Source organism: Tetrao urogallus, assembly GCF_951394365.1.
Source record: "Tetrao urogallus genome assembly, chromosome: 13".
Classification (NCBI taxonomy): domain Eukaryota; kingdom Metazoa; phylum Chordata; class Aves; order Galliformes; family Phasianidae; genus Tetrao; species Tetrao urogallus.
This window is the reverse complement of record NC_136826.1, coordinates 9,772,203-9,785,243: the sequence shown is the minus strand read 5'-3', so window position 1 is coordinate 9,785,243 and position 13,041 is coordinate 9,772,203. Positions and strand designations below refer to the sequence as shown.

Genomic DNA, 13,041 nt, shown 5'->3' with positions numbered 1-13,041 from the left:
CATATTCGCATGCAACCAGCATACAAAAAAAATAGAGTATGAAATTGTATTTTCCAATGAGTTCATATTTGCCCATACATGCAAGTATGCATATGATAACATATATGCATACGATCTCAATCCAGTTCTCCAGAGGACATGTATTTTTATTTTCTAATACATAGCTGAGTGAGTGGCTATTTATTATGCTGTTGAATTGCTTTCCATGGTAACTAATTGTGATTTCAGAAACACAGGTTCTGCAATGGTGCAAGATGAAATGGAGTTGAATATGGAAGCAGCCATTAAGAAAGTCACTTGCTTACGAAATAGGTCTTAGTGATAGAGACTGATAGAGTAGGAAAAACAGGGAAGCAGAGATCAGAAAACAAAGCAGCCCTCCATTACCTTTGTGCATTGCTTTAGATTTTGAACTCCTTAGGAAAGTGTGTGGTGAATATCTGAGGAAAAGAAATCCCCTGTGTAGACTGCCTTCCCATTTCCCACTTACCTTTTTTATTGAGAGAGACCATTAAAAAGATGGCTGCATAAAAGAAAAGCAATGGTTAGGAAATGAAGTTTATGATTAAATGGCTATTTCTGGTTGAAAAATGGGGAGGTGGAGACTTACAAAAGCTTCTCTGTTCCCCTGTGAAAGAGGACAGCATGTTTTGAACCTGGGGAGAAAGGAACAAAAGCACAAATCCCCTGCTGCTTCTGTTCTCCCTGCTTCCACCAAATGGGCTCATTATTACTGTATGTGAACCCAAGCAGCATCTCTTAGTACTGCATGGCTGGCACTGTAAGGGGACAAAATGCAATTAATACCTAAATCTGGGATCTCTGACCTCTAATACCAGGCTGAAACCTCTGAATGCTTGTTCTTCTCTGCTGTAAGGCACCGAGAGAGCATGTAGGGTCTAACCCAAGGTAGAAAGAGCAGCATTGACTTGGTTCTTTCTACAAAAATCTAGAATTTAATAATCAGTAGTTCAGAACCCAGCCCAAGATGCTGCCCCTCAGAAAACCCGGAATGTGTAGGACTTTCTCTGACCATTTCCCAAAGCCACCAGCACAAGTCAGTGCTCATACTCAATAGCGGTCTTTCAGCCTGGATAAATGTGTTCAGATTTATGTGAATGTGCATTCAGAGTAAGTAAAATGTATTCTTATGCACGTGTAGAGCCAAATAATTTGTCAAGTTAAGTATTCATTTTATTTACCCAGCAGACAGTCGTCTTTATTACATAAATGTATAACTAGGCACTTAAAATGTGACACAAGCCTGTTCGACAAACTAGTGTGGAGGCACTGAAATGTATCACAGATGTTTATGAGCATCTGAATATAGCCTTAACTGTCTGACAGCCGGATTGCTGCTAGCTCTGAGTCTGCAGCTTACTGACCCAACAAACCGTAACCAAACCTTTCCCACTTGCAGTCACGATGCTCCGGTCTGGCTGCCTGACATCCCCAGCAAGAAGTCGGCAAATTTGGGCTGACATCCAGACAGAATAGTGAGTATATTACAAGCAAACCATTCATTTAACAAGAAAGTTATTTTAATGATTGCTTCCCGAATACCCAAAGGCACTAGTCAACACTGTGGACTAATGGCCTACAGATCTGTGTGATCAGTACACATTTTTAGCGTTACAATGGTTTTTTAAACAGCTTCAGATGGCACATTATGTGAAATACCTCTTACAGCTTTGTTTCTGTATATCCTCCCATTTCTTTAGACAAAAGGAAAATATATCAAACAAAAACTGACCATTAGAATCCCAGTTATTCCGACTTGTCTGAACTCAGTGCTGTTCTTTCTCCAGGTATTTCCAAACATCGTGTTGGATACCCCCTGTGTAACTCCAGATCCAAGTTTATGTTGACATAACTCCTAACATAAGTCAAATTACATAGCTAAAAAATCAAAGTGGCACAGTGGTAAATTGGATCCATTATTTTACAGGATCAGTGTAACACAACAGACAATATAACAGCTTGAGCAAGGACAGTTTTACATTTCTTTTATCCATCACAAAAACCTCTGTAATATGTGGAGTATAAAGCTCACAAATTACATTTGAAAGGAACTACCATAAAGTATATGCATCAAATGGACCTTTTACAACATAACACAAAATTCAAATTACTTTTTTTAGGAAAGCACTTAAAACTTCAACAATTACATCCTGACAACATTAGATTACTGTAAGCTGTAAACCTTGAGAAGTTCTGTGATTAAATAAAATCAACCTTACAATTTCCAGGTATAGTAATGATTGAACAGATCATAACAACATGATATATTGTAAATGTGAAGATTAGGATACTGGTGCTGAGAAGACCCTCTCAATTCTTTGTAGATTTGCACATAGTGAAATAGGTAACAGCTGGAGTAGAGGTGAAAGTATTACGTTTTACATATTGTTATCAGTGCTTTGCAAGCAGCGGTCTATACAACTTCATCTCTGTTCTAAAATAGTTTTACGGAATCAATACTGCCTTAAAAACCACCTCCATTTCAAACTCTGCTGCCAGATCTCCTTCAGCATTTGGAAGGAAATATTTAAAAGACAACATCAGATATTGTTAATGACCTGTACATGTGTAGACACGTGAGATTTTATATATGTAATATATATAAAATCGCAAACCTTGCTGAAGCTTCAAAATGGAACTACCTGTAGGTAAGAAATACAAGTCTTTTTCAATAAAGTTAAAGGGTTTATTTATACCTGAGACATTTTTGCATATTGATGTCTTTGTACCTTTAGGTACTCACAGAAATCCTTTGCACTTTTTGGGGTCTCACCCGAAGTCCATTGGAGTTAGCTGGATCCTCCCCTCTAGCTCAGTGGACTTTGGCTGAGTCCTAACTTATCTAACCTGGATCTATAAACAAAGATGTAAGATAGTGAAATATATATATTTGAATGAGCAGTTGCTGTACAAGTGGACAGGCTGGTTCATACAAGTCCAGAGTTCATCATTTTGCATGTGTGATTCAAAACAGAATTGTAGTCCTTCCTGCAGGGGGATACACATTTCCACTTGGTTTAAAACAAAACGAAAAACCAACAAACACAATTTCTTGAAATATTTCTCCAGGTAGTGGATCATGGGATATACCCAGTATATTGAGAACACCCCCTTCTTAGTTGACCTGCTTTCTGGTTCTTGAGGCATTCGACCCATTTGTCCTCCCAGGAAGTGAGAGAATCAGGAGAGGAGGAGTAACAAGTTGCTGTAGCAACGTTACATTATGATCACAGGTCAATGGAGCTGGGCTAAGTCGAGCAAACTCAGGGAGTGCAAGAGCCAATGAAGGCGCTGGGTTGCCTGACTCCTGCAGGTTTGTCTGGGTGTCCCAGCTGTGCACAGCCCAGCTTGCAGCTCCTGGCCCTGCGGAGAGTATGTGCTGAGCAAGCACAAACAGGGGCACAACCTAAACAAGGCTCTTACAAAAATTCACAGTGCTATTTAGTTTGGAAAATATCAAACTAAATTTAAAGGTGCACTCTATGAAATAAACAACCCAGTTAAGAAAAAAATGCACCGTGTCTCACTCCATTTTGCTTCTGGCAGGGAATCTTTTCATAGCATTATCACATTTGATAATGTAGCAATTAGAATTGCCTATTTTATGAAATATAGTTTAATCAGTGGAAAAGATACTAGTGGAAGTGAAATAAACTGTGCTTTTAGATGTGGAATTGGACTTGAGTAATCAGGGAAAATAGCAGTAAAATAATTCAAGGAAAAATCACCAATTGAATCAACTTTCAAGTAGATCAGTGTACTATCTTAATGTTGCACTTCTAATTTATTACTCTGCACTATGTTTTTTGCACTGTATTTTACAGAAAAGGATGAACTGTAGTGATGATGGTCAACAAAGTTGTCTTTAAAAAGCTCTTTGTTCTACTGTACAGGCATATGATGGGGAAGCTACATTTCACTGGTAAGTAGAACATCACAGACCTTACACATCCTGCAGATGTTTTAAATGTTTGTATGTAACATACTTTTGTGTAAAATAGATCAGATGTTCTTTTCCAAGTAGAAATTTCTAACACCTGACACTTGTTGTAAATAGATAAAATGTACTCAATGCTTTTAAAAATGAGGAGGACACAAAATGAACCAGTAATGAATGCCAATGTGACACAGTGACATGTTAAGCATCAGATGTACAAAACTCTGTTGCTTGCATTTCCAGTTGACTGTTCTGATTTTACAACTGCATCCCTTCATTCCCTTTTCCATCACTTCTGTACCTCATTCAGCAGCTAAACTGGAGGTGTTTTGGAGAGAGCAACCTCAGCACCCTCTGTTCCAAACCTGCTCATACTAAGGCTACAAAGGCTATATACTTTTCTTTCCCTTCTTATCATTCAGGAGCTCTCTGGCACACCTGCAGACAGCATTCTAACTTTCACAGAGCAACTGGCACAGGGAGGCACTTATGTGACATGTTTAAAACTTATCTTTGGTAAACACACATGGAAATTTGCAATGCTTCCTGAACATAAGAGAATTCTTCATTTGCTACCGGGGTATGAGTGCAGGTAAGGAAGCTGACGTGACACTACCATTATAAAACTTTTTGTTCTGATGCTACTGCCAAGGGTTTGTTTTAATTCACCTAAAAACAACGTAGTCCTGGGCTGTTCTTTCTTTTCCCCTGACTCTGTTTATTATGCATTGAAGCATCTCTGATCAATAACAAATTAGCAATAGAAAGCAAGCCCTGTGTGCTCAATTTTCACCTTCTTTCTCACTCTGTTACCTTATTGTTCAGGGCTAATCTAATCAGAATAGTACTATCTCTTTTATTACCTGTGAGTCAGAACCTGGGGTTCAACTCTTAAGTAGCAAAATCACTCAGATCAGCAGCAATTTTGGATACCCAAAAAGTCTGATTCTGCTCGTGGTAGGGATATTTCATCCCAAACCCTACTGAGGAGTGGGGAAGGGACCTCATATCTCTGATGGAAATGACCAGGTATAGCTTACAGAGTGCACTCAGTGCATCCAGAAACAGTCCCTTGTTGTGCATTTTCAAAAGATGCTTTAAATAAGTGGTGTTGGAACCTGCATGGGTATAACTGTTGGATGCTCTAGTGTAAAGTACCCAGAACACCAGCAATTCTAGAATTAGGCATTTCTACTGAGAGGTATCTGATTAGCTTAATTTTACACTTTCAAAATTTTGATTAAGAATTTATTAGAACCCAGAACTTAGTGCATTTCATCTTATAGAATTAGAATAATTTATATCCTTCTCTTTTCATCCAAACACAAGTGGGAGACATAAATATATCACCGTGAATAACGAGAAACATTTTTCTTGTGATCTGCTTAAAGGTGTTTGAGACAATGACCAAATAACTTTGGCAACTTGCACAAAAATATGTCTTCAAATCAAAAGTTATAATAAAACTTGGTTGAATGAGGCCTTTATTACGGAGAGAAGTAGGAAGAGAGGGGTGCGAGTGCTGAGAAGGTTACCGTGTTCCTAAACCATGCCACTTTGCATTTGTATGTGAAATGGGTATGGCTGGTAGATGATAGGTGGTTGTCCATGAGCAATGTAATAATTGCTGAAGTTTCTGTCACTGATATAAGGAGCAGGCTGATAATAACATGTTACATTAGCTGCGTTTGGGATAATATTTTGTTCTCCGAGAACTTTTAAAGCCAAAATCGTAATCATATTCAGAGTTTGTCTTCGCTCATGTCCCATGAGACAGACTGTGCTCTCATTTACAACTCCACGCAGAGTCATCAAGTAGTCATACTTGCTTTTTTCTTCCCCGATGAAGTGGTTGCGCAGATATGACTCAATTTTCCTTTGCTGCTCAGCAACATCTGGAAAATCAATGAAGAATCTGGAGCACATGTAACGTTCCAGAGATTTAATTTCAGCCTCATCTGCTGGCTTAAAGTCACGAACCAGGAGATTGCTGTACTTCAGAAGGCCACCTCCTCTGATTTCCTCAGGGTTCCTCGTGGAAATCAGTTTGTATTTTAAATGGTCCATTGCTTCATTGAAGTCTCCATACATACTCTCCGCAATAATAGTGGGGTGAGAGTCTTCTGTCAGTTTGCAGTCTGTTTCTCTGTAAACATTTAAGATGGAGTCCAGCACGATTTGGAAGGAGTCCACACTGAACTCAAACTGTCGCCTGAGCGAATTGACAAACTTTAACTCCACGTTCTTGCCGCTGTTGTTTGACAGTGAGATGAGGCTCCAGCGATCGTGATCGGTGGAGACTTTGACCATCTTCTGCACGTAGGCATCTTTCATAGTCTGGGCAGTGATTTTTTCCTTATTAACACATTTTGGCAAAAAGTCTAATAGGCAATTAAGAACTGCCTCCTTAACAACCTGAAACTCAAGCTCGCTTGGAAGTTCCACCCCGAAAATGATGTCTAGGTCCTTATAACTTGTTCCATTCTGCTTCACTAGGATGTGGCTAGCTGTTGAACCATTCAGGCGGATATCTCGTATGTTGATTTGCTTTTCAATGAGCTGCTCCTTAACCACACGAATTATATCCTTTGGTTTTACTTCCAGTGTTGGAAAATTCCCTCTTCCATGAATGGGTATTACCTCTGCTAAAACTTGATCCAGGATTTTAATCTGATCCCAAGTGAGACTACTGAACCTGTGGTCTAAGTCCTCAGTCATTGTGATGTAGGTTGGCTAACTATGGAGAAACAGAAATTAGAGAAAAACATTAGAATGTACTCAAATACAAGAGGGTCTGCATTTCACTCTGCAATGACAAAAACATCTTGGTTCCTCTGTGCAGTGACAAAGCAGTTCCTTTTACACAGAGACACAATCCGAATTAACTTTCTGAGTGAACCACTGCACTTCTCACAGGCTTTTAATTGAATTTTAATGCAGTTCAGGTTTTAGTCCTGCGGAGAAACTGTTGTGCTATTATATAATAAGTCAAAGCCAGTGCAGTAAACCGTACAGATTTCATTTAAAACTACTCAAAGGTTAATAACACGAAATATTTGCTGGTTGTAATGAAACTCCAAATTTCACTGAGCTAAAATGAGCAAATTGAGTTATTTCTGTCCTGTCTAGAATGTTCTTTGCATCTTCATTCACTTGCACAATGAAAAAAATAAAGATGATGCAACATGCTCGTTGTTTACCCAGTCAAATGCCTTGAATGTACTTTGGTCTCTGTGGGTTATCTATATGCATGCATCCTTTAATACCAATTCTGACAATTTAAAATTGGATATCCAACAACTGTGCAGTTGCTTCCTTTATATTTCTGAAGCAAACTATTTTGCTCCTGTTCCAATAACTGTCCAACAGCAATCAGGAATCAGTGCTCCAAGTTAGGGTTTGCAATGCTGAAAAGAAAACCCCTTCCAGTCTGCACTGATACCCTAAAACTTCTCAACAGAGCCAGCAAAGAAATCTGCCTAGAAGATAAAGGATAAAGCTTTCCAAGGTTAATGCTGTGATTAAAAAAAATAAAGGGCTTTGAGAAGAGAATGTTCAAACCCCTTCCTTTAGCAGAGGAACCCGCTTAAAACACTTTTGGAAAGCTGGAAGATGGAAGCCCCTAAGTAGGATTGGAAATCCATCCTTTATTTTTACATGTTATTAGTTATTTTAGATCTCATTGTTATTTACTAAGATTTAAAAATGACTTTGCTGTCGAAGGTAATGTCACTGAATAGTTCTTTTGCATCAAAGAGAAATTGGATCGCTTCCAGTCCTCTAAGAGCAGCACCTTAAAATTTCGTTCATCTAAAGTGACTCCTGGAGAATCTGCTGATGGTTTGTCAGTTCAGAGCCTCAACATTTATGTCTGAGAAATCTTTTACAAAAAATGCTAGGAGTCCAGAGCTGAAATGGTGCCTTCTGATTTGACAGGAAAATGTCTCAGAAAAAAATGGAATTATGTTTTCAAGAACATAATTAATTTACAGACAGACCTGGATAAGTTTGGGTTTTCTTTTAATTGTATAATTTTCTTACAGTTTGTAACAGTGCATAACTCTGCACGTTCTTAGAAGGATTTTCTCTTGTTCTTTCCCTTAATCTTGTTAGGGAACAAGAACAATTTCCAGGCTATTTTATAGTCATTAGGAGCCTTATTTCTTAACTAGTGGCAAATTTATTTACTGAGGTGTTCAACCTAATGTCAGGAGTTATTATGAATACAAGTAAAACTCAGAAGCAATAAATCAGCAGAAATCTTAAGACCATAATTAGTCAAAGCACTAATTAAAGCACTTCACTAGCGTAAAGCGAGCGAGATGGTGAGAAATGAGAAGGCAGCTCACTGGAAGCCCTGTACAATGAGGAGGGTGGGAAGGAGCGCTGGGTTCGTGGGAATGGAGACTGAATGGCAGCTTCATTCTCAGCTATGACTGCATGGAAACTGGGAACTGGTGATGTCTGCTAGGGAGAATGATCCTGGGAGGCTGATGTATCTCATGCCCCATTGCCAGCAGCTGTGCCATTTGGGTGATTCTGTGTGTGGCGCTGAGAGTTGTCACCCTGCCGCACCTGTCTTCCTTAGGCCTGGCCTGTTGCTCCCTGCCAAAGAACAACCTTTCTGCGACTTCTTCCATGTGAATAGCTGGAAGCATTTCGTATGCTTTATATCCAGAGTTCCATCTTGAAGTCCATCCATGGGCAAATGGAAGGCTGCATAAACACTAGCACTGCGACAGCGAAGAGAACAAATAGCCTTCCGATTGTGTATCGAAAAGTGTTATCTTTCCTTCTTACCTCATCAGCATTTGGAACTTATTGAAATTCTCTTCTAGGGACTTTTTTAGGTTTTGTTTGTTTGTTTATGGGATTTATACTTTTACTATATACTGCATTGGACCCTGAATTTTGACCAATTTAAAATCTTTGGACCAAACAACTATGAGTTTGGTTTCACAGTGATAAAAGATTTAGCTAACCAACTCTTAGCATTCTGCCATATGCCAGCTTCATAAAAAAAATAATAGGACTATATCTGGCTTTACAGCTCTATCAGGAAAGTCTGCCAGAGTAATGATAACTTTAATGCTGCACAGAATTTTCATGGAAACAGATGCAGTCTAGAGGACAGTCTCATCAAATTTAGCTTATATTTTACCAGAAAGCTGTTTAAGAATCTCTTTTTATGTGCTCTACAACATTGCTTCAGTATATTTTCAAAGGGTTTGCAATATGCTGGCATTGTCAAGCAGAATACATCTGAAATAGTTCTTGTGCAGCTGTGTTAGCTCCAGTCTCTTCCCTTTGATTTCATCTACTGCCCAGTTTGTCTGTTCTACAGCAATTATCTGGAATACTTTAACACTCCAGTTGCCTTTACCTTTGTCTGCACCTGAAGCCAGTTGCTAAGGGACCTTTTAGAAATCAAGTAAGATATCTTGCCAGCTGTAGTAGCTTCGCATCCTGCCATTTTGGGATTTACTCCAGAGATGCTGAAAGTAGCTATTGCAGTTGTCCCCCAAGAACTCGGTATTGCTTTTACTCCATACACATTATATGCATCATTAATTATTTCTATGATATCGTGCTAAAGCTTTATTTTAATTCAGCAGCACAGTTCTCTAATAAGCTGGACATTTTCAAGTGTTTTACATACGTAGTGGCTTCAGGACTGCAGCTGGCTTTAGCTCTGAAGGCAAGAATGTTGAATGTGGAAGGAGGTCTGGGCATAATTTGAATGCACATGAGAGATTCAGAAGCAGTAAAACACCTGGGGCATCTTCAATGTGAACACATTTAAACTAGATGGACAGGGTTTTTCATGAGTTTTTCCTTCCATTACTGTTAATGCATACAGTGAAGATACTGTTTATTTTTCCTGTTATTGTGAGATAACGCATGATTTGCCATAAGTTTTCAGTACAGTTACCATCTAGTTACCCTGAAATAACAAATAATAACTCAAGGCCATATGCTGTTCTCTGGTGAGATAAGGCTGCATGGTGTGCAAAATAGGCTTGAGTAGAAAGCAGTTTGCTTGGACTATGCCATAAAATATCACCTTTAAGGGCAGAACAAGCAAAAGGAGAAGGGAAACAGAGACATTATCAACAAAAGTGTGTACTGCCTTTTCTCCAGCACAACCCAAGCAAGAAAGATACCCAACACAGCCATGTACCAGCCTGGATCACCCCTTCTCCCAAACTAAACTGATCTGTAGACAGTACAGCACAAGAGCAGCCAAACTCTTCTGCAGAACAAAGCTGGGAAAAGGAATTGAGCAGCCTATACCTCTGCTGAAACATTGCAGGATACTGGCTTGCTGGTTTTGGAGTTCTTAGAAAGGAAGAATAAATAAGGAGTTTACTGTGGGCAATTGATACTAATACATAATCCGTATGATTTCATCCTGGAGATTAGGGTTTTTTGGATGCTGAATTTTTTCATCATGACTCACAGTGTGTTTGCTCTCGGCTGCATGTGGATACCATGGGGCAGCATTTTCAAGAACAGACATGCTGCGCTTTTTCATCAGTTCCCACAGCACACAAGGTTCCTCCTTACACGGTCTCCAGGTTCAAACAATGCATGTCCTCTTAAATAACATGGTATGAGGTATATTCAGTTTTCTCATTTGCTCTAAACTACTTTAATAACTGAAAATAGTGGTGGTAATATTTGGTCTATTTTGGGCTGTGGTCATCACTGAGAAAGTTACTACTTTACGAAAAGGTAATTTGTACTACTGAATGCATCCTATGAGCTAATTTCTGAATAATGTTTATGAAGAGAATTCAGAGTCTCAGGCTTACCGTGGCAGGACGATTGGCAAGCATGTATTTCAGCAGAGCTAATAGGATGACTCACTGGATCCTTGGGTAAAAATACGGATTGTCATCTTGTCACTGCTAAAAACACGAACCTCCCAGGGAAAGCTACATGGAAAAAAAACACAAAAACAAACAATAACATCCTTTTTGAGATAAATGTTAACTACAAGTCACCTGCTGCACATAATAAATCATGCATTATGACTTGGTGGTCCCACAGTCGTAACAATAGCCTTTTAAGTCAGAAATGATAAGGTAAAAGCAGTGGCAAGGCACAGAAGTGCTCAAAAAGTCTCTGGTCATACTTAGTCTTCTCAAAGGATGTTAATAACAACCTGCTATTTTCCCTAAGGGATTAAGAAAAAGTATTTAACATTACTGACAGACATGCAAATTAGAAGAGACGGTGGATTCATACAAAAAAAATTGGAACTAATAACAACTCAGCAAAATTAAATATAAGAAATTGTGAAATTGCTTCAAATGCTTCCTAAAAATGTGTACAGATGATGGGAAGGTCTTATTTCTTGGCAGACTGGGCTGTTGGTTCATTTACAGTAAGCCCAGTATTCAGTCTATTGCTGGAATTTCCATGCACTGAATGGCCTTTGACTGGCTAAGCAGGAATTGTAGCTATTTCTGTAAATAATTGCATGCGATCACAAAGGCGCTTCTTTGTATTTGTTTCTACTTTCAAAGATATATTGACAGCAAGGCAACCTTTTGTAAACCTTCATTCAAAGAACCCCCATCTCAGTGTCCAATCCCACAGAGTTCAGAGCAACTACAGAAGGTTCTTTATGCCAAGGAGCACCCATCCAGCATACAACTTCATGCGGGTGTGAACTTACTCCCCATTGCTGAGTTATGCTTCACAATCTCATTTTTTAGGCTGGAAGTATACTTGTTTCTGAGTAAATGAAACTTAGAAAGTATGATTTGAGTGTAAATATATGCATAATCTGCAAGAAAAGCTGAAATAATAGCCAGGAAGGTATGGACTATAGCATTCGCTTTATTAAGAACATTATGGTGGTTCTTTTCTGCCATGCTATAGCAATTGCATCTTCATCACTGAACATGCTATATACGCTGCCAACAGCCTAGGACTCTGTTTCCTCATGCAGTCCTTGCTGTGCCAGGACTTATCTGCAGCTCTCATATGCTTTCCAACTCATGATAAGCTGCTGACTGAATGACTCTGTGTTCCCTGTGTTGCTACCCTGGTCCATGCAGTGTTAGCTAATGTTTGCAGCTGGGAATGCAGGGGTTTGTCTAGCAAGTGCTGATGTCTGTTTAGGCTGAGAGTGAAGAAGGCAATCTTGGCAAGGAAAAGAGGTAGAAGAGTCTCAGCATGTGCAGTCTGGCCTTCTGGAGGGAAAGTCAGACTAATATATAGCCATTCACTTAAAAAAAATACAAAATTTAGTCTTTTTAACAATGAGTTATTGTTATTCCTTTCTGTGTGAAGGTGAAAGATTTAATGGATATATGATATCCGTTAATGGGCATATCACTGTGATAGATTGATGCTAAAGTAAAATTGATGGCTTCCCTGGTGATGTATAGGGGAAGGAGTGACAGACTTTTATACAATTTGTAAAAGACCCATTTTTATACAATACATTCATAAAAACAGCAGCTGAGACTGATGAAATGCTTTGGCTGTAGGGACCTTATTTTCAATGACTGCCTTTTACTGGCTCAGTCGTTACAGGAAAAAGTGTACAATTTCATTATTCCCTGCTCAAGGTTTCCAGATTTTTTTTTCTAACTGAAGAAATAAAAGAATTTATCAACAATTTTATTATTTTATCTCTGGTATAATATTTTTCCTGCCCTTGAATTCCAAATGTGGATGGTGATGACACGTACTAACAAATTCATTTCCAAGTCTCTTCCTCTAGTGTCTCTGTGCATAATGAGCTGAAGTATATAATGACAGTGCATGGCTCTGCGTCATGGGCTCCCAGCACTCAGCAGTGCCCAGTTCTGCAGGACTGAGAGCCAGGGGCCAAGGGATGCTTGCCTGCCCTTCCTGCTTGCCAGCTCCCCATGCAACATCTGATTGCTCTGCAAAGCCCTCCAGACTAATACCAAAATCTATTTATTCATTCTAGATACCAGTGACTCAATCTGAAGCTCACTTACCAAAAAAACTATTGTGATGACTAAACTGCAGCAAAAGCAGGCAAGGTAAGGAGTGAAGCAGTCCATCTATTAACTATCTTTGTAATTGTCTCTCCTCTT

General features: G+C 39.1%; 1 protein-coding gene across 1 annotated transcript; it reads right to left on the bottom strand.

The window, feature by feature from the left end:
• Positions 1–5,500: 5,500 nt before the first annotated feature.
• TENT5D (terminal nucleotidyltransferase 5D) lies at positions 5,501–6,685 on the bottom strand (the record flags this gene model as incomplete). The annotated part of the gene is made up of 1 exon (XM_079541887.1): positions 5,501–6,685. The coding sequence occupies exon 1, from the start codon at positions 6,674–6,676 to the stop codon at positions 5,501–5,503; it is 1,176 nt and encodes a 391-aa protein (XP_079398013.1). The 5' UTR covers positions 6,677–6,685.
• Between the last annotated feature and the right edge of the window lie 6,356 nt (positions 6,686–13,041).